The 24,348-nt window shown below is 39.8% G+C and overlaps 1 protein-coding gene across 1 annotated transcript in view; it reads right to left on the reverse strand.

Annotated features, from left to right (window-relative positions):
- The window catches only part of CYTH4 (cytohesin 4), a 36,269-nt gene extending 17,410 nt beyond the window's left edge, over window positions 1-18,859 (reverse strand). The window contains exons 1-3 of the mRNA XM_007421010.3: window positions 18,600-18,859; window positions 3,377-3,459; window positions 2,657-2,721 (exon numbers count right to left, since the gene is read on the reverse strand). Coding sequence (XP_007421072.1) covers window positions 2,657-2,721; window positions 3,377-3,459; window positions 18,600-18,618 — 167 coding nt within the window. The 5' untranslated portion in view covers window positions 18,619-18,859. The remainder of the gene's footprint in view (window positions 1-2,656; window positions 2,722-3,376; window positions 3,460-18,599) is intronic.
- Between the last annotated feature and the right edge of the window lie 5,489 nt (window positions 18,860-24,348).

A 24,348-nucleotide genomic window follows, 5' to 3' on the forward strand; every position in this document is an offset into this window, starting at 1 on the left:
TCTGATGCATTCAAGTTCAGTTGATACAACTGATTTACTTAATTTTAGGTACATTAAATCTCAGTTGCTTACCTGTTTTATGTCAGACAAAATATAGGTACACATTAAACATTACTTTACTAATTTATGAAATAAAGGGAACAGGATGAAGGAGAGCAGAGTAGATTTCCATCTGATGGAACTTTTCATGCAAAAAGAGGAGCATTAGGTTACACTTACATGCAGAGAGCAATAATCAATACACATTAGAATATGGATGCTCACCCTAAAATTCTCTGTATGAAATAGATGAACTACCCAAAAACAGATTCATCTGCTAGCATCTCCCTCTCCCTCTCCCTCTCTCTCTGGAATGAACAGAAATAAGCCACACTGAATACATCAGAAAAGTGTATCCTGATTATAGTATCCTCATAACAATCTCCTATAATAAGGTCACATCTCTTACATCATGTGACATAATCCAAGAGTCAGCTTCAAGTAACTATTCTAGGAGTACTGTTGGGAAGCTTTATTCCCATAACATGCAAACTTTGTCAAGGTTAGCTATCACTCTTTTAAAAGATACACGCTCTTAGTTTCACTACAGCATTGCAAACAAAGGAGTGAAGGAAATGTTCTTCAGGAATATACAGGTAGTCCTCAGTTGATGACGGTAACTGGAACTGGAATTTCCATTGCTAAGTGAAGCATGATGTCACATGACTGTCCTGCTTAGTGACAGCAGTTCCAGCCCTGTTCAAGTGCCTAAGACTATTTTCTGTCTATCAGATTGCCTTGCAGAAGGCAAGCAAAGATGCAGTATAGTATCACAATGCATGAGTCAAACGCCCTAGATTCTTCTTAATACCCTTGGATCTTCATTTGGGATTTGTATTAAGTAGGCCTTCCTTTTGCAGCATCTTAGTAACAAAGCACCTAGGCAACTTGGCCCCACCTATTTGGTCAGGAACAGTACATCAACCTTAATTATAAGCAATATTTATATCTCTGTGTATTGTCGAAGGCTTTCACGGCCGGCATACGATGGCTGGTGTGGGTCTTCCGGGCTGTGTGGCCGTGGTCTTGAAGTCTTGTTTCCTAACGTTTCGCCAGCACCTGTGACCGGCATCTTCAGAGTGCAGGAGCACAGACAGGAGCAGTTCTCTCTGTGCCCAGGGTGAAGTGACCCTTCTGTGGGTATTTATAGAGATCCGGGGGGGGGGGGGGTTGGGTTACTGAGTGGCTGCTGTTTTGGAGTCAGCATCTGTGTGTATTTTCCTGGGGATTAGGCAGGGTTTTTTCTTCTACTGAATTGTTAACGAGGGGCTGCTGGGGGTGATTAGCAAGTTCATTGTGTGAACTGTTCACATGTCCTGGTGGTTGAGCTGAGTTCGTTGACCTTTTGCAGGCTGTATTTTTCAGGATTGGTAGCCAGGTTTTGTTGATTTTTAGACTCTCCTCTTTTTTATTGAAACTGCTGGTGTTTGTGAATCTCAATGGCTTCCCGGTATAGCCTGGTATAGTGGCTGTTGGTGTTGTCCAGTATCTCTGTGTTTTCAAATAGGATTTTGTGTCCAGTGTGCTTGAGAGCATGTTCAGCTACTGCAGATTTTTCTGGTTGCTGTAGTCTGCAGTGTCTTTCGTGTTCTTTTATCCTGGTATGGATGCTGCGTTTTGTGGTCCCGATGTATACTTGTCCGCAACTGCATGGTATGCGGTATACTCCTATACTATATCTCTGTTAGGGTTTCATGTACTACTCTTGTTCTCTGCAATGTTATGTTTTGAACCAAAGTTTCTATTACATGTCTTGTTTGGAAGACCTTTTTAAGCACTTATTTGTTTGGCTCAGTAATTGACTGTTTTCAAGAAAACTGGGAACTCTATATGATTGACGTGGCAAGTTGATGATATTTCATTGTTCATAAAGATATGCATGTCCTAACCAAATAGGCAAATCAACATGACATTTTAAACTTAGAGTTTCCTGAAAAGCATTATTTTGCAGTTTTGTCTAGTCTGGCCTTAAAAAAAAAAAATCACTCCAATTGCCTATATTACTTGTGCTTATAAAATCCAGCTGTTTTTACTGGATCAGTTTCTAATCTCCCATGGAGCTCTCCCAGGTCCTGAATACCTGATGCTCACAGGCTGCCAGTAACTAGCTTTTTTATCCAAGAATTGCTGTTACAAGTTGCAGGCAGAGTTAAATGACAGTTCTTCTCATTTCAGGTACAGATACAGACTGGCTAGCAGATTAATCAAACAGAAGTTATGATGCAAGGCAGGCTGTATAACCCTGAGCGCTAAGTCTCACGGCTGCTGCTTTTCTCTTAGCATTGTGTTGCATAAAGTGGCTAATTCAGTGTTTTTCAAACTTGCCAACTTTAAGATGTATGGACTTCAACTCCCAAAATTCCCCAGCCAGCATTCTGGATCACTGGTTCAGCTCAATACTCCACTAGTTTAACTAGTGTAGTGAAGGCTGTCAACTGCAACAGGACACAGGGAAACTCCCTTTTTGTATGAATTGTTCTCAAAACCCCTGATATTCATGGGAAGTGTGGGGGGGGGGGAAAGCCCTTTATCCCCTTTTATATAAGAACCTTTGTGTGGAATATCCAGCATTTCCTAGTTTTTGTTTTGTTTTTTTCATATGTGTCTGGCATCTCACCATGATTGTGCTTGCTGGAAAAGATCAATCTCCAGAAATATTTCAGCAATCTCTTCATTTATTTTCTGGAAGCAAGAGAAATAATGAGAATGAAGTCAGAGAGAAAAATAGTGACCATGTAGAATGTTTTCCCAATATTCAGTACAGAAGACTAGGTGGTGAAAAGAAAACAATAATTACATACCAGGTAAACAGACTGGCATTTTTCAGCCATTTCACTCATATGCAATACAAACGTTTGCATTATTTATCCTTAGGATAGCTGTTCAAGATATCTTGCTATTATGTCTATGTTGCAGATGAAAAACATATGTGGAAAGATAGAGATTCTCTAAGTAATTCAGAAAATGAGTAAAGATGGTCAAGCACCAAACTTCTAGTAATAATGCCAGAAGTCTTTTCGCAGAAGCATAGCCATTATCCAAATATATTGTTCTATCTCATAGGAAAATAGTGCTTATTCAGTGTAATACACATGGCTTTATTAAATCCTCTTCTACTACCTGTAACTCCACTAAGTTCAGGGTCAAAAATTACCTAGCTGCATTATTGATTCAGATCATCCTTTGCTTTCTCTCAGCCTTCCCCAACATGGCATAGTCCAAATGTACTGGACTACAACTCCTACAATTTCCACTCCACACAGTCAATAGGCATATTGAATGGGATGATGCAAGTTGTGCTCTAACTCATTTGGATGGTGAACTGAGTGATTCGTACCTGAATGTCTTCCAGAAATTGTTTCTGATGCTTCTTGATTATTTGTAGCTCAGCCTGCTCAACCTCACTCAAGTCAGTTGAATCTGAAAGACAGCAACCTTTTTACTCCCACCATAAAATTCACTGTAGTAGTAACATCCAAAAACACATATATGGTACAAAATATCCCACATACATGTAAATTCTTTCATTCATCTTCATGCAATAACAGTTAGAGTCTAGACTGTCATAGAGTTTTCATATTCAGGGGACAAAATTGTTTGATTAATCCAGAACAAAACCCATGAGTTGTCATTAACAGAACAGGAAATATAAAGTGTTCACAGGAAAAGAAATCTGCCAGGCCACCTGGGGTCAATGAATCAGAAGTCCAGATATCAGGGCAAATAACAATGCATTGTTGAAGTTCAAGTGGTTAGTCAAGAAGAGTCGACTGGAGGAGAACAGTAACAGAACAAGGACTGAAGTAGATTGATGACGTTGATCCCAGCAACTGAATTTGCATTAACTAGAAACTTTTATAATGAGAGTTTTTCTGGTTACTCCTCTATTTCCCAGATAAATGACACCATATGGATGTTTTTGAAAAGTCTTTATGTGTTTTTCATTGTTGAAAGCAGAGGCTGTGATGCAAATCCATGCAGATGCTGCTATTCCTGGAGATTTGAAAGGAGTTCCAGATTTCTTTTCTGGCTTAGATGCAGGGCAGGCTAAATTGCTGATTCCTTAATATTAGTACCATTTTTAGAACATGCATGATGCGTGCTGAGCCATCTCCTCTGAATAGGTGTCTGATTCTGGAGAGTAAAGTTCATGACTGAGTAGGGATTTGAATCCAGGGTTTTTGAAGTGCTAGTCTGTCACTCCAATTATTATACTCAATTCTATGTGCCTATCTACATGATTTTTAAAAATTAACATTATGGGAATGACAAATCAACATTATGGAAATGACAGATAAAGCTGTTTCAATTCATTTGAATTAAAAACTTAGTTTGGGAATTTGATGTAAATACAAAAGTCAAAGAAAGTGAGGGAGATACACACAAAGACACACACAAGTGGGAATGGCTGTCATAATATAGTAATAAAATGAGAGGTTAAATATCAGAATAGTGCAAGCAAGAGTATTCCCTGTGAACCTCTATGGAAATGAACATTGGACTTCGAAGAAGCAGGATAGGAAGTGCTTTTGAACTTTGGTGTTGGAAAAGACTCCTGGACAGCCAAGAAAACAAACAAATGGATCATTGAACAAATCAACCCAGAGCTCTCAATCAAGGCACATATGACCAGGCTCAAATTATCTTACTTTGGACACAGTATGCAAAGACCTAGCTTCCTAGAGAAGGCTCTAATGCTGGGAAAGGTGGAAGGAAAGAGAAGAAGAGGACGATCAGCAGCAAGGTGGATGGACTTAGTTACAGTGGCAATGGGTATGCCTTGGAAGACCTGAAAGATCAAACTGGGGACAGATTGTCATGGAGAACATTTATCTATGTGGTTGCTAAGAGTCAACAACTTGATGGCATGTAATCAATCAATCAAGATGACAGGTTGAACAGAATAATCTTATGGACACTTCTAACTCAGTACAGCCTTTTTGCACAGGGGAAGATCAAGAGAACAAGTAGTTGACCAAGTGGAAATTATAACAACGCACCTGGTAAGTGACCAAGTACTGTACCATTTTGTGTCATGGGAATTACTGCCTCTAGCTACACTTTTGCAAAAGAAGAAAAATTGGGGTAGGGGAACTGTTTCTCTTCCTGCCAGGTGTGCTTATGCAGAGGTCTGCATAAAAGGAAGCAGGCTTTAGCTATAGTGGAGACAACCTGCAAAATGATGAAGTTGGAAGATACTGCAAGTGTGGGTTGGTATCTGCCCATGCTTGCTCTGCTAAAATGGCTTTTGTCTCCCATTATTTCTTTCAAAGGGAACCAATCCTCTGTGTAAGCACTTGGGTCCTGGACACTTTACAACATGGAGGACTGAAAGGGTAATTCCTTAGAGTCATTTTCATGTATATCCTGAGAGTGGTCCATAATCAGTAACTATTTTGTTGAGACAACATGACATAGACATGTCAGCCTTACTAGATAGACCAGACAGGAAACATGACCAGATAAGCTAATTCTACTTTATTGTAAGGCTACATTAACAGAATCTTGCAAGTCTGAAAGTACAATTCTCTCGCTGTCTCCTTTACAGCCCAAGAAATTAGGGAGGCTCTCTTCTGAGCCTCTTGCCCTGCCCACATCCAGCTGCAGACTATACTGTCTCTTATCTGACCATTCCCTTGGCAGCATCTCTTGGCCCAGTCTCCCAAGGTCTTTCCCACATATCATTACAAGACAATTACAAATCACAATGATGGCTCGAATTCTAAAATTTATACCTGAACACCTGTGGTAATACTATTTGCCTATACCTTCCTCCCCATTTGAAGGGAGACTTAGGCAGTAGAAGATTTTGAAAGAAATGGAGGCCTTATTATCTATCAGACGCTGTCCATAAATCTTACTCTAGGCTGTGCTCAGTTCCTGTTTAGTTCATAGGAAATGGGGTGGGTGGTGTCAGAGATAAAAGCCACAAGATGGTTTACTAAAGAAGCAGAAGTAGCAAGCGGCAGGGATGGGGGGTGGATAACGCTACAGTTAAATCATGAATGCTTAACAAATATTTGTCTATTAATGAGAAACAGCTACTGTAACTGCAAATAAAAGTATTTATTTAATGTATTGTTGTTGTTTAGTCGTTAAGTCATGTCCGACTCTTCGTGACCCCATGAACCATATTGCGCCAGGCCTTCCGGTCCTTCACTGCCTCCCTGAGTTTGCTCAGTTTCATGCTCATTGCTTCAATGATGCTATCTAACCATCTCATCCTCTGCCGTCCTCTTCTCCTTTTGCCTTCAATCTTTCCCAGCATCAGGGTCTTCTCCAAAGAGATCTCTCTTCGCATATTTAATGTATAAATTGTACCATTTATGAGGCATTCACTCTAATGTAGAATAAAGGTATCGCAGCAAACTTATCACACAAATGTAAATGTCAGCTCTCTCTGTGAAGGCTGTGCTTTGCTTTAACTAAATACTGACATTCAGAATGGACTTTAATTAGGGAAATTAATGTTTTCTTCAGTGGGGGTCAGGATTAGTTATACCATTAGAGAAAATGAGATGGTTCATTTCTAATAGGAGACTGTTCCACAGAAGCAAATTTAACTCACATTGGTTATTCTGATTATTAGGACATTTTAAATCATGCCCACATTGGTTTATTCAATTGGCCTATGCTACAATAGCACAAGTATTCTTTGCAAGCAACCCAATAGTTGAGTAGCACATCATCATTTTATTTTTAACTATTTTCTTGTGTCAGAATAGAAACGGGAAGTTCAGTCCATTGGTCCTGGAAACTCTTTCTCTACTTTTTACTTCACATACCAGATAATTGCTAAATATGCTCAGAAAAAGGGAAGCCATTACCTGGATCTCAGGTGAAGTTTGGGTAGGAAAAAGTAGGGAGAAGAACAAGAATCCCATTCAACATGTCTCTTTTTTTTTCTTGGCTATATTTTTAAAAGAAAAAAGGAGGAAGGGTGGTTGAGGACTGCTGTGTGATTAATTGCTGAGCCCTGGTGTGAAGCCTGACAGACATGGTGATATCAACAAAGGAAGGAGGACTCATTTTGACTGGGGCTTTGTCACTGGGAGAGGGTATTGGTCATGCAACCTTAAAAAACAACAACAAAAACAAGTTTAGTGTTTTTCCATTGAAATTTGGCAGCACAATTTCTGAACAAGAAAAGCAGAGCACCTGTAAATTGTCCATCTCTGTTCTAGAGGAGGAAACATTCACATTCTCATACTTTTCATCAGCATTCAGAGATAATTCACTCCCTAATGATTGCGTCAACCTATTACGCTGCTTTCTCATAGTACACCACTAACCGTACATAGTGTGTTCATCTGGTAAGGCAGGCATGTAATATTTCAACCACAGCTGGGATGAGTAATGGAGTCAACAAAAGATACAGTGACCTTTGCAAAGCTGTCCTAACACTCAGATACATGATGGGGCACTTTCACTACATTGGATTCTTTTGCTTAGATGCAGGGCGTAAATAATGGCAGCCAGTGGGACAAAGTTGTTGCAGGGTCAGACAAGGAACTAGGAGACCTGTATGCAAATCCCTCCACCCAAATAATTCACTGGATTGCTGGGGCCAGTGACTATCTCTCATCCTAACTCCTCTTAGAAGGTGGTTGTGAGGATAATATTTGGAGGGGCACCACTGACATCTTCCTGAATTCCTTGAAGATCAGGATTAAATAATGCAACAAACCTTGTGAATGTCTGCCAAGATGTTTCTGAGCAAGGTGAGAAAGTCAGGACATGCGTCTCACCTGTAATAGTATCTAAGAACTAATCCAGACTGTCACCTTAATGTGCTTATTTCCAGTCTGTGAGATGGCACAAAACATGCCAGAAAAAAATCAAAGTCTTATTTAGTTTTTTGCTGTTTATTTCAATTTTTTAAAAAATTATTCAGCTTATGATTAAAATTTTCTTTCATTAAGAGTTGAAGGCAAACTAACCCAACGTTTTGGAGAGTTGTCAATCTCAAGGTCCCTAATAGCTTAAAAGTACCTAACAAGCAATTTCTGAAAGTGATTAGAAAAGGAAGTATGCAAACCCATTGTCCTTTAAAAGGTGCCAACCACAGTTATGAGCAAAATACTTATTCCTGTTTTCCCCCAGTGCTCAAAACCCTCCGGGAACCACTGTCTTGCAGTCTTCTCATGAGGAACAACTGTTTGGAGCACATATGGGCAATCTCCTGTCCTCTCCTTGTCCAGAGAGGTTCCAAAGAGCCACTCTACTCACTGGCTGTTCATTCTTTATCACAGTGGAGTGTCAGCTCCACTTTTTTGCAGAGCCATCTTCAATCTGCTATTTCTTCCTCCGGAAGTCCAGGAATCTTTCCCCTTAACCAATGTAGAGGAAACTGGCTAGGACAGGGTACTTTTGCAAGCTTGAGATGTCCTGTGTATTTTGTTAAAAGTGCCTCAGACCCAGATTGTACATACACATGCATTTTCAACTTCCTCTTTGGGAAATTGTTGTTTTCATACATTTCCCTTTGAGCTATGTTCTACACAATAGATATTTTGATCACAGAAAAATATACATTGAAGATACAGTTGCAAGGTTTTCCTAGGTGAGCATTTAATCTAGGAAGAAGAAACCAGAGTGTTTGCAAAAAGCCACCCAAAGTAGGAAGGCTGAAAATAGAGTTATCGTATTAGTATCCCCAAGCCAGCAAAACTGGCCAAACACCACATCCAATATATCCATTCTAACCATAGGCTGCTTGGTCCAACTGATAAAGAATTTAACCATTCTTTTGACTAGCAAATTTCCCAAAAATGTTTATTCCAAAAGCAAAACCAAGGCTAGAATCCTATACATGGAAAGTAAGCCTTTTGGAAGTCAGTGGGCCTGCTTCTCAGAAGAAATACAAGTAGTATGAATGCAAATTTTGGTGAAACCAAAATGCAGAACCACATGCAAAAAAGGAAGAGAGTTCTTCTAACAACTGAGCAGAATATCTCATGCAAACTACATCTGCTACATTTTCCTCTTCTATACAGTATAGCTACTGAAGACTCAGAAACCCTTGTCCTCTTTTGCATCTGGCCATGTTAGGAACTAAGTACTGTATTTGAGAAACATAACCAGCCACATGCCTGGGCTACAATTCTCCAATCTCAGGGAGAATAAATGTTAGAGAGAAAGATTCAGAAACTTGATCACCCCATTTAAAGCCTCCCTATTTTATAAGAACACAGTCCAAGTACAGTTGTTGCAGTCTGCGTGATGACATCTTTAAACTGTGTCCACTTTTCAGAACAGGTTCCTACAAGTGGTAAGTTGCCAGAGTGTTTTTCATTGAGTACATCTTGGAAACATTGGACTTGGCCTGGGTCTTGCAGTCTACCGATGCTGAATGACTTTCTGACAGTCCTTGGTTGCTCACGATGTACAGGGACTATGTGCAGGTTGAGGACCAACCAGACCTGCCTGTGATCTGTCCAGCACCTCACACGACTCAGGTGATGGTGACGTCTTTAAGGTCATGCTGACATAACATGACATAGTCAAGTAGGAACCAGTGTTTGGACCGGGAATGCATCCAGGTAGTTTTGTACTTGTTTGCAAGTCTGAACATTGTATTAGTGATACACAGATCGTGCTCGGCACATTTACTCAGAAGCCATTGCTATTTAGACCCATTTGAAGCACAGAAGTCACCCAGAATGATGAGGTGGGAGCTGTTTGAATAATCTGGTCCAGATCTTCATAGAAACCTTCCTTGTCTTCATCTAGACTCATGAGAGTTGCTGCATAGGTGCTGACAATAGTGCTATACTGGGACTTGCTGACAGGAAAGCGGAACTTCATAACACATTCATTTATTCCTGTGGGTAGAGTAGAGATGTTCCTCAGCAGAGCAGTTTTGATTGCAAAACTACTCCGTAAGTCCAGTTGTCAGTCTGTGGTTTCCCTTTCCAAAAGAACATATATCCACTTGCTGCTTCCTGTAATGAACCCTCGTCTGCCAGTCTGGTCTTACTGAGCACAGCAACGTCAATCCTATAATGGCACAGTTTGGCTGCTATGAGTGCTGTTTGTCTTTCCGGCCTTGACACCTTGTCTCTATCCAGCAAGGCGCAGACATTCCTGGCTCCAAAAATGAGTTTTCTTCCATTCATTTTTCTTGATGCTTGACTGATAAGGAGATGGTACTGATAAAGAATGTAATTTATAAACCATCTAGATTCACTTGGTAATTGCATGGGCCAGATTTCCAGCAAGCTGCACATTGTATATGGCATGGAAATGGAACCAGTTGTAATACAGTTACTTTTGAAGGGGGGAGAGAATCAAGGAACAGATCTGTGGAGATCACAGTCAGTCTACCTCAATGTGGTATATTGCCTCACTAAGATGCATCACTGCTTTGACATGATGAACCCCTCCCCAAAGCACTGATGGAAGTATCTAACATGTAAGCCACCTAGAGTTAGTTTGATGGTTGAGGTAGCATACAAACTGATAAATAGATAGGTGATAGAAATAGATAGACAGAATCTTAACATTGTTTTGAGAAATCCTGGAGTATGGGTCAAATAACTAGAGAGGATAAAAGCCACTGTCTTCAAATAGGAAAAAATGAGTATCCAGATAATTAAGCATCTTGAAAACCGTGCAAGTTTACCAAATTTTAGTGTGGATTTGTCAGTAACAACTAACCTCATTTTTTTAATTGGCTGTCTTTCTTAGTAAATTGTGTGAATGCTGTAGGTGTAATGTAGCCTGATTTCAGCAAAGCATTCAGCATTCCATGACATTTTGATTAGCAAACTAATTAGCTAAACATTTCCTTTTTAAGGAAAATCGTTGACAAAATGATGTGGCTCCAGTTGCAGAATGCCTTGGAGGAAATAGATAATCTCAACCCTCTTCAGCCAGGATTCAAACCATGGTGTAGGACTGAGACAGAATTGGTTTCGCTGATTGATGAATTTTTCTGGATCCTTGATGGGAGAATACACCTGCCTTGGTTCTCCTTGATCTATCAGCATCCTTTGACCACAGCACCCTTCTGGACCACCTGCAAGGGTTGAGGGTTGGTGGCATTATAAAGCAGGTTCTTCTTCCTAAGCAAGTGGTTCCAATCAGTGGTACTAAGGGAGGAGGGGTCAGTTTCATGTACCTTCTTGTGAGGTTCCAGAGGGATTCATTTTCTCATTCCTGCTGTTTAACATCTATATGATGCCACTTGAAGAGATCACTTTTTTGGTTTGGAGTGAGGTATTACCAATATGCTGATAATACAATATGCAGCTATATATCACCACTATCAGGCTTCAACTGTCTGGCAGGACTTAGACTAATGAGCAAGCATACCAAAATCTAATAACTTCTAATAAGTAGCTTTTATTAAAAAAAAAAAGTTTAGAAATCATAACAAAAGAATATGAGTGATTGCTATGCTTCAGGAGCAAGCTTTATTTATTGCATCAATATTCAAAAACTTTTCTGCCTCTCTTTCCTGCCTTATGTAACAGCCTGCTGAGACCCCTCTTTTGGTTGATAAAAAGAGTCAAGCAACCTTATACATTTTTAATAAAATGAATAAGGTTGCTTGGCTCTATGGTGGCTTACAACAATAAAGCAATACTATATATATATGTGTGTGTGTGTGTGTATGTATGTGTGTATGTGTGTGTATGTATATATACACATACACACACATACACACACACACACACACATACACATACACACACATACACACACATACATACACACACACACACATATACACACACACACACACATACAAAACAAAGAACAATGCCTGTCCAGAAGAGGAAAGACATCCAGCTTAACATCAGTAATCCTATGAGAGGTTCCTCACTCACTCTAACCCAAGGCCTGGCAAAAAAGCCATGTTTTTAACCAACTTAAAGGAGATTAGGGAAGGAGCCATACAGATCTCAGGAGAGATGCTGTTCCAGAGGGCAGGCATGGTGACGGAGAAAACCCATTTCCTGGGACACATCAGGTGACACTGTTTAATTGATGGGACAAGGAGCATATCAGCTTAGAACAGGCATAAAGTACTAGACATACAGTAGATGGTCCCTCAGATTGCCAGGCCGTATGCCACGAAAGGCATTATAGGTGGTAACCGGCACCCTGGATTGTACTCAGAAGCTAAGTAGCAACCAATGCAGCTCATGAAGCAGAGACATTAGACAGGCATACCGTGGCATGCACATTACTTCCCATGCCACTACAATCTGGACCAGCTGCAGGCTTCCAGTTATGGTTTTGACTCAGTGCCCAGAGGCTGTGCAGGTTTGCATGAGATGGGAAGAATCGAAGTTGAAGCCAAATAAGATGGAGTTGCTGTTTGTTCAAACACCATATCATCCTCTCTCTACTTAAATAGTTATTCTGAACATTATTTTAGCACTCCCCCTTAAGGAACAGATCTGCGGACTCAATGACCTCCTCGACTCATGGTAACTGCTTGATGGGCATGTGGATGTTGTGGCTAGGAGTACCTTCTCCCAGCTTTACCTGGTGCACTGCTTACAGTCCAACCTGGACTGACCAGACCTGGTGACAGTAACTCATGACCTTATCACCATCCATATAAAGTATTGCAATGTGCTTTACATGGAGCTACTTTTGATGACTAATTGGAAGCAGCAGCCAGTAAGAATCATTACAGCTCAGCTGTGCCAATATTGTGGGCACTCCACTGGTTCCCAGGAGGCTTCCCGGTGCAATGTAATGTTCCAGTTTTGACGTCTAAAGACCTAAATGACTGGTTTTTTTAAATACTTGCAGGACTACCTTCTCCATGTAGAACCAACTCATCCTGTATATCTGTTCTGAGTGAAATGTTATGGGTTTCGACTTCATATGAGGTGAGGACAGTGGTGGCCTCGGGATGGTGTGTGCTGATGGTGCTCCCTGCCCTACAGAACAGCATCTCCCCGGAGATCAGATCAGCAGCAACCCTGGCTTCACCCAGAAAGGCAGTCAAGGTGGAGTTATTTCAAAGGACTTTTGAAGGTTGAGGTTGCTTACATGGATTGGTTCTTCACTTAGGAAACAGAAATTGAACCCACAGGGTTAGGGGAGGGGTTCTTAGCTTAGTAAATATACTTGTGAGAAAGATCTTGAAATAGTAATTGACTGCAAACTGAATATAAGTCAGCAGTGTGGCGTGGCTGCAAAGAAGGGAAATGCCATTTTAGATTGTATTGAACAGAAGTATATTTTCTAAATAACAGGAAGTAATAGTTCCACTTTATTCCGCACTAATCAGACCCCACCTTGAGTATCGTGTTCAGTTCTGGACATTAGATTTTAACAAGTATTCAGACAAATTCAGAGAAAGGTAATGAGGATGATCAGAGGTTTAAAAGTTATGAAGAGAGGTGGGTGGAATTGGGAACGTTTCACTTTCAGGACACAGAGGTTCGGTGTGGAGGGACATCATTTAGGTCAGTTCTTATTGGCCATCACTCCACGGTGCACAATATGAAATAAAGAATTATTTTGGAAAGTTAAAGGAAGGCAACTGCATGTTGGGGGGAAAAATCACTTTCTGACAGGAAGAGGAATTTAACAATGGAACCAATTACTGAAAGAGCTGGGGGAAGGGAGTTAGTAATGATGGTTACAAAGGAGGAGGAGGAGATGCTTCTCACTGAAGTGCAGTCACCATAGTTCATATGGTAGCACGATGAGCAGGGTAACAATATGTTCCAGATGCACAAATTAAAAAAGGCAGACACTTTTCACCATATAAAAGCAATACACCACTAGCCACACATCATGCATTCCTTGCTAAGTATTTATGAGCAATGTATTTATAGCATACATTAAAAGATGTACTTTCAGAATGAGTTGACTCTATATCTTCCATCCGCCAGACCAACAGACCAACTTGCCTCCATGACCACCTGACCAGCTATTGAATAAGCCACAACATTCAACAGGAGGAAAATCATGGCTCAGTAGCGAATGAAAGGTTACATGTTCAATCTCATCTATCAGAATGAGCATACAATTCACCTTCCCTTGAGCTCTCAGAGCAGAGAGATACAGATGTTACATTAGGTCACAGAGTAACATCTGGTTACCTATGTCTTATGATTGGGTGAAACCAATCATGTAGTGCCTGCCTCCTGGTGGTCTATGTAAATGTTCAATCAAAAGCATTTTCCCTTAAAAGCATAAGATAATAGATGATAAGGGAGACATTTGCCAGAACTGTGGAGAGCTACTGCTGGACAGTTAGAATACTTAGTTCTGGTTGAGATGAACAAACAGGATAATGGGATGCATGGCAGCTGAATTGGCTTTGATCTGGTAAGGCAACAATTGACCAGTCAAAGCAAAAATAGCCCTGCTGAAGTATCCTGTTTCCAGCTATGTGGCAAAACACATCTGAGAGCAATGGAGAAATGCTATTAATGTAAACCAGGATGGAACTTTCTTTCCAGTAGAACTCACTAGAGCTAGGGATGTTAGAAAAAAAAAAAGTTCTCTTTCACAGAGAAATATCAGGATGCATCAGTATAAAAGCACTGCGTCAGCCTTGCAAGGTAGTCCAAACAAGAAGCACACTCAGAAGAACTGGTTCTACTTTACTGTAAGGTTACATTAACAGAATCTTGCAAATCTGAATGTACACCGCCCCCCCCCCCTCACCTTTACAGCCCAAGAAACTAGGAAGGATCCCTTCTGAGATGTTTGCCATACTCACACTTCTGCTGCAGGCTAAGCTGCCTCTTATCTGACTGTTCCCCTGGCTGCGGGTCTTCCCCCTGTCTCTCAAGGTCATTCCCACAGACCATTATGCACTGAGATAAAAGGCTGTAATAAATGCAGTTTTCTGCTTTGTACCACCCTCAGCTATAAAAGTGTACAAATCCAGAACATATTCCAAAATGGTGTATCAAATCAACAAAAGTTTTGGAAAGCTGTATTTAAAAATACATGTTGGGTCTCAAAATGTATAAAGTGGGCTGCTAAAGTGGACAGAGTAGTCACACAGATAGAAATACTTTTAAACTGCAAGAAAAGACATGCAACATCGCTATGAAAACAGCTGCAAATAATTCACTGAGTAATTTGTCAGAATGAAATGAATATTTGTGGCATGGCATGGGCCAAGTTTCCACCGACCAGCATGTTGTATGTGGCACTGAAATGGAACCAGACATATTACAGTGACTTTGGGAGCAGGCAGGAAATTAAGGAACAGATCTGTGGAGATCATAGTCAATCCACCTTAATGTGGTATTTTGCCTCACCAAGACGTATCACTGCTTTGATGTGATGGCAAAAGTGAGACACTCGGCTTCCTCCAAGCAGCAAGGCAAGGTCAGTCTCACTTGATCTGCAGCTTCATTTTGATGGAAGCAGCTTCTGAGCAAGGATTGTTTTATACATTCAGAAAAGTTCAACAAGTATGTGCTTTGAAATAAATGTCTTCTTATTTGAATTTATGTCTAAATCTGAGCTGCTTATTTTTCTATCCCTGCAAGAAGGAAAATGTGATACTGTAAATTACTGCATATTGCATTTCTTCTTGACGCGCCTGGATTTTCAGTCTGAGCTGTGCTAGACTCTGCGCTTCCAGACTGGGACTGCAGATCCATCTCCACAGATGAACTGCGCAACAGTGTGTCTTCTTCAAATCCGAAGGACTACCTATATTGTATTTTGTATACTTTTTGCTTTGTAATGTCAACCAAGTAGGGTTGCTGGGTAGGGATACTGGGAACATCTGGTTAGGGAGCAGGCCAGACTGGCGATTAGCCTATTTTTGTCTATAATCAAAGATAGTATGAATTACAACTTGGCATGGAAATATGGCCTTCTGTTTTCTTTGCCTAAAGCTTTCCCCATCTTTAATAAATCTCTTTTTTTTTCTGAATTGCTGGAGAACTCTTGACAGAACGCATTTCCTGGTCACATCTGAGTAGGGAAGAAGGATGTGCTTCCCAGGCAAGATGGTTTTTCTGAAAGGAGAAGCTGCTCGTAAATGAAATGGTTGATTCTGTTAGAGACACTTTTGCTGAGCAGAGCAGAGCAGAGCCCTCATGCCCATTAGATGTGGGACATTGAGGCACTTCATGAAGACAATTTGGAAAGACACTTCACTTAGACCTCTGCTGAAGTGAAGCATCACTTCATTGAGATTTGCTTTCATAAGAGACAAAGTTCCTCCAGGCATGTCTTCAACTCACTGAAGTTGTTTTTAGTACTGGAACTACAGCTCATACATAAATATCTTTACATACAAACCCTCTTTTCCCCAATCTTTATTTTAATAGTCTAATTTAGGAAGGAGAAATGCATTTTGTTTTCATGATTGTTAAACCAATGCAATCCTTATTGGAATCTGTTGACCTTCTGCCTACCAATGGTCTAACCTTTACTAGGAACTAATTTTTCTATGAAAAAAAAGTAACACAAAACAAGTGAGGTTAAAACTATTCAGCTTTAATAATTATGCCTATAATTTAGTGCGCTGCTGAAAAATTATCCTTTTTTCATACTATTCTCATTCATTTTAATGAGGAAAAAAAGTGCTTTCACTATAGAAAGGAGAAGAAAATTTCAGAATAATCCTGATGGTTGGAGAGCAAGATGGTTGTGTTTACTGTAATAATAGAATTACTGGGGGGGGGTCCTTTGTTCTTTTGACCATCTGGAGAGATGGAGTGAAACTACCCTGACTTCCAACACTTCAATTATATTCCATAGAAGCCAATATGAAGGAACACCTCTTCTAGGGCTTTTTCAGAGCAACAATGAAGGACAACCAGAGAGTAATGAATAGGCAGATAGTGGAAAAGCTATAACCATAATACCAATAGTGTCCTATTCATCAAGCAATACTAGAATAAGCTCAACCACCACCACCAAAAAAAAAAACCACACCAAAATGTCAGGTCCTTAGAGAATGGAGTAGAAAAGCAAAATACCCTTTTGCAGGGGGGTAATCTGTTACGAAACTGGAAAGCAGTCTAACCTGCTGTTAACGTCATCTAAATTAATTACCATCCATTGTAGCAATGGATTCCCTTTACCTCCCTCAACAGGAAGAAATGTAACACCTTCCTTGAAAAACAAGACTCATACTCAACAGTGTTATTGGGCATAACAAGGATGGCCAGTTCTTTTTGCTTTCCTTTCTGAGATGAAGGAACCAAAGGTTTTATAGCTTAGTGGAGAAACAGATACTAACCTTCCACTCCTCCTGTTTCAGCGCTAGAGCAACTGCCCTACATGCAGCCAAAGAAGTTAGGAGACTTTGGGGAGGAGAATCAAGATTGTGGATGACCCAGCAATCAAACAGCTTCCCATTTCTCAAGCACTTTCCCTAATTTTTTATTTTGGGTATGGAGCACTGGGAATTTCTGGTCTTTGCATGTAGATTTGCTTGCTTTTATAAACTGCCCCAAAAGGACCAAGCTGGCCATTTCAAACACCTGGTTACAGTTTCTGGCATAGCTTATCAGATACAATGGACCACAGGGCTTTTAGCAGTGACAGTTGTTCTTCATAACAAACTGCAACTACCCAAAATCCTACTTTACACACCTTATCATTGTATCTCTGACATTCTTTATGTGCAACTGGCCAAGATATTCTATTACTGGTGCCACTCAATTTCAAAGTTTGCTGGGTGATCCTGAGTCCATCATTGCCCTTCATCTACACCTGTCTAAGGAGGCTGTTGCTCTGATGAGATGGAAAAGGAAATTATGTACGCAACCAAGAGCTCTTAGAAAGAAGGAAATGATTAAAAATAAAACACGGCTGATTACATCTAGTAACAGGGAGCAGCACATATCTAAGAGGCTGTGTGTTTCTCTCAGCGTTTAGATACTTCAAAAGTTACTGTGATTATCAAATTTCATATCTTCTGAATGGATGGCATAAAACTCCATCTCTGAATAGCACCTTTATGCAAGTGTGGTTGAAATAAATGACTTGACAATTCTGCCTACCTGATTATTCCCTTTCCAACAGTTTGCCTTCTCCTAAGTCACTGGCCTGCCTCTTTACAACATCATACCCAAGATATTGTATCTGCCTGTCACTACCTGCAAGTCACGAGGAAACTCCATTAAGGGCCAAATCAAAGTATATTTAAGCCGCACCTGCTGAAAGCCTCTTTTCTATATCACCAGAATGGAGATGAATGAAAATGCATAGAAAAGTAGCATTGAAGGACTCTTCCTGATGTTTCAGTTCCCTTTCATTCTTGCTAAGATTTATATATCCTTCCATTAATCATTAAGTTCAAACAGTGATCATGTTTTATAAAATGATACAAATATCCATGATAAAACATACAAAATAATGAAATAGAGGAGCTGGAACTGTTTCCCTTTAAGATATCCTTGGTTGGAATTAAGGAAGTAAAACATCAGCAAAAGTTCTCCTAGCAAGTTGGACAAATTTATATTCTACCCAGTTGTCTCATTTCACATTGGTACTTTGTTTAAGCTGATGGAGTTCTTATGAGATAGATCTCTCAGGAATCCTACACATAGAAAGACAACACAAACATGCATGGTCTCCATTTCTTTTAAGAGAGGACTTACCAATGAGAGAAGCATCCATCCTGAAGATGTCCCAAGGGTAATACAGAGCTGCTCCAATTTTTCTTCCCCTTTCTTTCTTCAAAATTAAGGTGACTTGAACACTTTAATAACTAAACTGAGGTGACTCCACCCTTTCTTCCTGGTTCCTCCTTGAGGGTTCAGATAGACAGAGGAAGCCATTTACCCACAATTCAAAATGTGCACAAGTAGTTTGGTTATTTCCTGCAAAAAATGCAGACCCACAGCACTGTTGCTCACATTGCAATGAGTGCTTTTGTAAAGAGGAATCTTGAATCACAGAAATGTGTTCCTCTCTTAGAAGTGACTCACGTTCATTTGCAGTGTAAGCCATTCTGTAGTTTAAGCTATCATGCTCAGGAAGAAAATGGTAGTGATACATGAAAAACCTCAAGCAGTGTGACAATTAAGGAGACTTTTTAGTTTTGCTAATTTGACCGCTATGTTTTAGGTTTTGGGTGCCTTGCAGCAAGCCAGAGGAGGAGATAAAAGGATGCATTTCTGAGTGCTGGTTATCTTTGTCAGTTAAAAAAATCTAGGGCTTGTACATATAACTTATTTCCATTTCTTCAGCATAGACATAGTTTTTAGTCCTATGTAGCTCTTTAAAATGCAGTTGTGGCAATATTGTATTGAATTCTTGTCTGCTTCCTCCACTTTGGCCTATATCTGGATCCATAACTCTGTGCTGCTGTTGTGTTGTAATCCCTTTATTCCTCATTCAATGCAAGAGCAATGCGTACTTTGTACACTTGGCCAGTGGAAAGAAATTTAGCTCCACAAATCCATAAGCAAGGAGCCACAGGCAATCCTGACATGCTGACAAATATATCTGTGTGTGTGAAATCACATGCTACATCTGGCTTCCTTAGCAGACAAAGTGAAAAAGAGGACTATATCTTTAATTACATATCTGATATTTCCTCTTCTCTGCACAACTGTGGAGGGGACAAAAGCTCATCTTTTGCATCCAGCTCCCTAGCTTTCTCTCTAGCTGGTTCAACACACCCCTTCCACATCTTTTCATTCCATCCTGCAAGAGTGTTGTTTCCAAGGCACAGTTAAGTGGAGCCAGCAGATCAAGAATTCTTCTTCTACTTCTCTTTCACATCTTCCTCAAATAGCAAGGGTGCAAATAGGAAATGCTCAAAAGGCACCACCACCCTTCATATCATTTCTTCTGCTTAGAAAAATCCAGAGAAGCTGCACCACCAGCTGGAAAGAAAAGAGAAATACAACAATTACAGTTCAAGGAAACCAAGCTTCCAAATTTTCCATCTCAGGGTCCAGTCTTATGCCAGTGATTAGGACAGGATATAATAATATGCATCGGACATAGTAATAATACGTCATTATTTTGATCTGCCCATGCAGCGAATACATCTCGAGAAGGACTGTTAAGAGTCCCACCTCTGTCTGAATTGATGGGGATATGGATAAGGTGACAGACCTTCTCTGTGGCAACTCCCACCCTTTCAAATCCTCAACTCCAGAGGTCCATAAACTCCCCTCCATCATGGTTTTCAGACAATTTCCAAAAATAGATATATTTCACCAGGCCTTCAGTGCTACCTAGGTTTCATTGCCTTCCAATGGGGAGGGAGTGGATTTTTTATTATTATTGTGGGGTTTTAGCAATAATTTTGATTTATTTCTATAATTTCTATAATTAATTTATTATAAATTTATTATAATTTATAATTAAAATTACAGAAACAAATATAATCTTTATTTCTGTAATTTTAATGTTTTATAAACTGTACACTCTTTTGAGAGAAAGAAAGAAAAGAAAGAAAGAAAGAAAGAAAGAAAGAAAAAGAAAGAAAGAAAGAAAGAGAAAGAAAGAAAGAAAGAAAGAAAGAAAGAAAGAAAGAAAGAAAGAAAGAAAGAAAGAAAGAAAGAAAGAAAGAAAGAAAGGCAAATGTAGCCCAAAGTATATGTAATTATGGAAAGAAAATAGGAAACCTTTTGATGCATAACATTAAATTAAATTAAGAAGTGATGAGGAGCATGTGTGTTTTTTGGGTGTTTAGTAGTTCCAGACAGCATAAGTAATGAGGGAACTTTGCTGCTTTTATAAGTAGGTAGAGGCGGTATAGTTCAGGCAATGGGAATGTTCTTGTCTGTAATTGCAGTTGGTTTTGTTTTCATGCTGGACAGTGAACAAAAAGTATATTATACAAAGGTAATAAATCTTTTATTGGGTTACCTGATGAAAAACAGAAGTGTTGTGGTAAATTCTGAAACTGTTACACCCATGCCATCAAGAAGACACTATAGTCAAGCTCCTTGGATATATTTATTTATAATTCCTGTTGTTTGTACTCAAAGAAGAAATGACCATTCTGGTTAAAAAGAAAGAAAAAGAAAAAAGAAAGAAAATCAGGAAACTTCTAGCACCTTTTCAGACTAGCAAATTTTATTAAAAGGCATAAGCTGTCATTAGCGATGCGAAAGCTTCTGATTTTTGGCTACTGTAGACTAACAACAGCTCTCCTCCTACAATTTCCTGAACGGTTAAAAAAACAAAGACATTCAGACGAATTGAACAAGCAAACTACTCATAAAATAGCACCATTAAATTTATGGAGCATGACTACAATTCTACACACAGTTACCTGGAAATAAGCTCTATTTAACTCCATGGGGCTTACATTTGACTGCAGAAATGTTTAACTTGTAAAACGTTGTGAGTTTTAACAAAAGGTCTTTGGCAAGTTCAAATGCAACCTTTAGCTTTTAATTAAAAATGCAAGCTATCTTTTAATTAACTGTTATAAACTAAAGCAAAAACAGTTCAGCTGGTAGAGAAAAAAGGCAATACCTTTATTAAGCCAACACTACAGTATGACATCATCTGGCAAATTGCTTAACATGCACAGAGAGAGAAAAGTGTGTGGCACGGCAGAGGGGAATAAATGACTTATATCAGTCTCAACTGATGGATGAAGAAGAGAATTTATCAAAGCTGAGGAAAAAATAGACAACCTGTATTATTTTCTTTGTTCACTGATTATTGTAAGGGTAATATCACAAATTGCAGTAAAACTTGAAAGTCTCATTATCACCCCTTCTCCTGGCAAAATACGGAGAGCCCCTGTATTCTACTGGTGTTCCACCAGACGATAGCATCACTCATCTCATTGTCCTGCAGTTGTGTTGCTCTGCATTCCCACTGTTTTTTTTAAGCTAAGAAATTCTAATCCTTTAAAATGTCCAAGAATATAGAAAAGTATTCACATCCAACCAAAAAACAAACAGCAAAAATAGCTCAGTAGTCAGCCACTGCTTCACAAGTGCAATGCCCCCACAACTGCTTTTAGCAGCTTGAATTTTCTGTTCCAGAAGATTGGAGTCTAGATGAAGACTCCAGAGCTTGGAAGATTTACACACTAAGCAGAGACACAGCAAAATATATAATCTACCACTGTCTCCTGAGGATGGTAAAAGGAAAAACAATTTTTTGCCTTTTTCCTGGCAATAACACTTGATTTCAGCCTTGATCCATGGCAGTGGGTAGGTCCAGAAAAAGGGCTGAAGTGGTGTCTGTACGATAAAAGAGATAAATGATAGCTAAAAATTGTGTTGCTTGTTGAGAGCAGACTGAAAGAAAGATTCCAAGGCAGAAATGTTTAGAGGGCAAGAGAACTGCAGACTGAAGCATAAGTTAGTGGAACAGGAAGACAGATTGAAGGTAATTTAGCAATATCCTTTTGTGCTGTATAATAATTGTTGTGTTGTTACAATATCTTCTTCGGAAAGGTCAAGAGCACAGCAAAAAGCAGTGTCACTCTCAGAACATCTGAGGACATAGCTCATCTGCCCTTCTGCAGGGGCAAAATTACCTCCCTGTAGCCCAATACATGATCAAATGATAACCTGCAGTTTTCTTCCATAATTACTTGGTATGATAAGAAGAAACTGCGATAATTAATCATGGGATAATTTGATGTTAGCAGGGCAGATTCATGGCTAATGAAAGCAGTTATTTAAATGATCAAACAATATAGCTTCAATTATCATATTAATAATTCATTCCCCTAGTTAATATACCCATTTGCATTTGATGGAGTATTGTTCAGGCAGGGGTCTATAATCTCTTCTCGGGTGTTCTAGTCCTGCAAACATGTGCACGTATAGTTACTAAGGAAAGAGGAACTGTCAAATTCTCTCTGGGGAGATGGGTGGGAAGATAACACAAAAAGGAAGAGGCTTGGTGCAACTGCAGCAGGTAGTGGCTTTCCTTGGTATAAGTCTTCACTCAATATTCACAATCTCATTTCTCAAACAGAGAAATTGCAAGGGGTTCCTGTTAAGTCAGCAGACAACTTGGTGCTGTAAAGTTCTGAATTTGGGTGTGTGTGTGCACGCGCACGTGCGCCTTCAAGTCATTGTTGACTCCTGGTGACTGCCTGGACAAGTCCCTGTAGTTTTCAGAAATGGTTTGCCATTGCCTCCTTCCTAGGGCTGGGCCAAGGTCACCCAGCTGGCTTTGTGCTGAAGGTGGCACTAGAACTCACGGTCTCCCAGTTTCTAGTATGATACCTTAACCCAGTGTTGTCCAAACTTGGCCACTTTAAGATGAGTGGACTTCAACTCCCAGAATTCTGGGTGGGGAATTGCTGGCTGGGGAATTCTGGGAGTTGAAGTCCACTCATCTTAAAGTGGCCAAGTTTGGACAACACTGCCTTAACCATTGCATCAAATTGGCTGTCTAAAGTTTTAAGTTGCAACCTCTACAGTTCATTGCAATCAGCCACGTTGGATGGGTCTGATAGGAGGTGAAATCCCAAAATCTGAAGAGTACCAAGTTATTCACTCCTATATTAGAAAGTGACAAAAAGGAGAGGAATCTGAGGTGGTTGTAGGGAAGGTGTTAAACACAGAACATGTTTGCTGGAAATCCCATCTAAGCCAAGTATGTTCATTGTGGGTTTCTTTGTCCTTTTTTGCATGTTGATGTCCTTGATTATGATACTTCAGTAAGTATATTTCATTTATTGTGATGGCGTTTTAAGATATTGCAGGAGAGAGTTACAGCTATCTAATGCAAAGAGGCGTACTTGGCACCCACTGTAGAGGGAAGGAGTATGGTCTTTATTACCATTGGCAAACATTTTTTTGCATTCAGGACCACATTTAGTCGTCAGTGGTCTAATAAAGACCATACTCCTTCCCTCTACAGCTGGTGAAGAAAGGAGGTGTGAAAGGGAAATGTGGACTCTGTTTTCTATGGCATTTATAAGATCAGAAATTATAAAGAATAAGGGTTTTTTTTCCTCTATCTCTCCCACTAAATTTGATCGGAAGCAGCTTCTGTGGATAAATATGATAGTATGGTTGGTTAATTGCCAATAATTAGAAAGATAGGTAAAGGTTACAGATATTATTCTAAATCCAAAATTAGGGAATGAAAAACTTATTGTACATCTGCTTTACAAGAAAAGACTAGAATGTCTGACTCATGAGCTGAGAAAAAAAGGCAGCCTAGAGGGGTTACGATTGAAGTCTGTAAATTCATGTGTGGTATGGAGACAGTGATCAGGGAGAATATGTTTTGTCCTTCTGTCCAAATGCCAAGGGATATCCAATAAAAACATTAGCAGTGTCCTGCTGGATCAGATCCCTGGCCCATCTAGTCCAGCAGCTTGTTCTCACAGGGGCCAACCAACTGCCCAAGGAAGCCCACTAGTCTCCCAGCAGAAGGCCTTCAGAGGCAGCCATCCTGCCC

The sequence above is a fragment of the Python bivittatus genome, unplaced genomic scaffold (assembly GCF_059951505.1).
Source record: "Python bivittatus isolate LINGU-HERP-01145 unplaced genomic scaffold, Pbiv_v1 ctg000330_np1212, whole genome shotgun sequence".
NCBI classification, from domain to species: Eukaryota; Metazoa; Chordata; class Lepidosauria; order Squamata; family Pythonidae; genus Python; species Python bivittatus.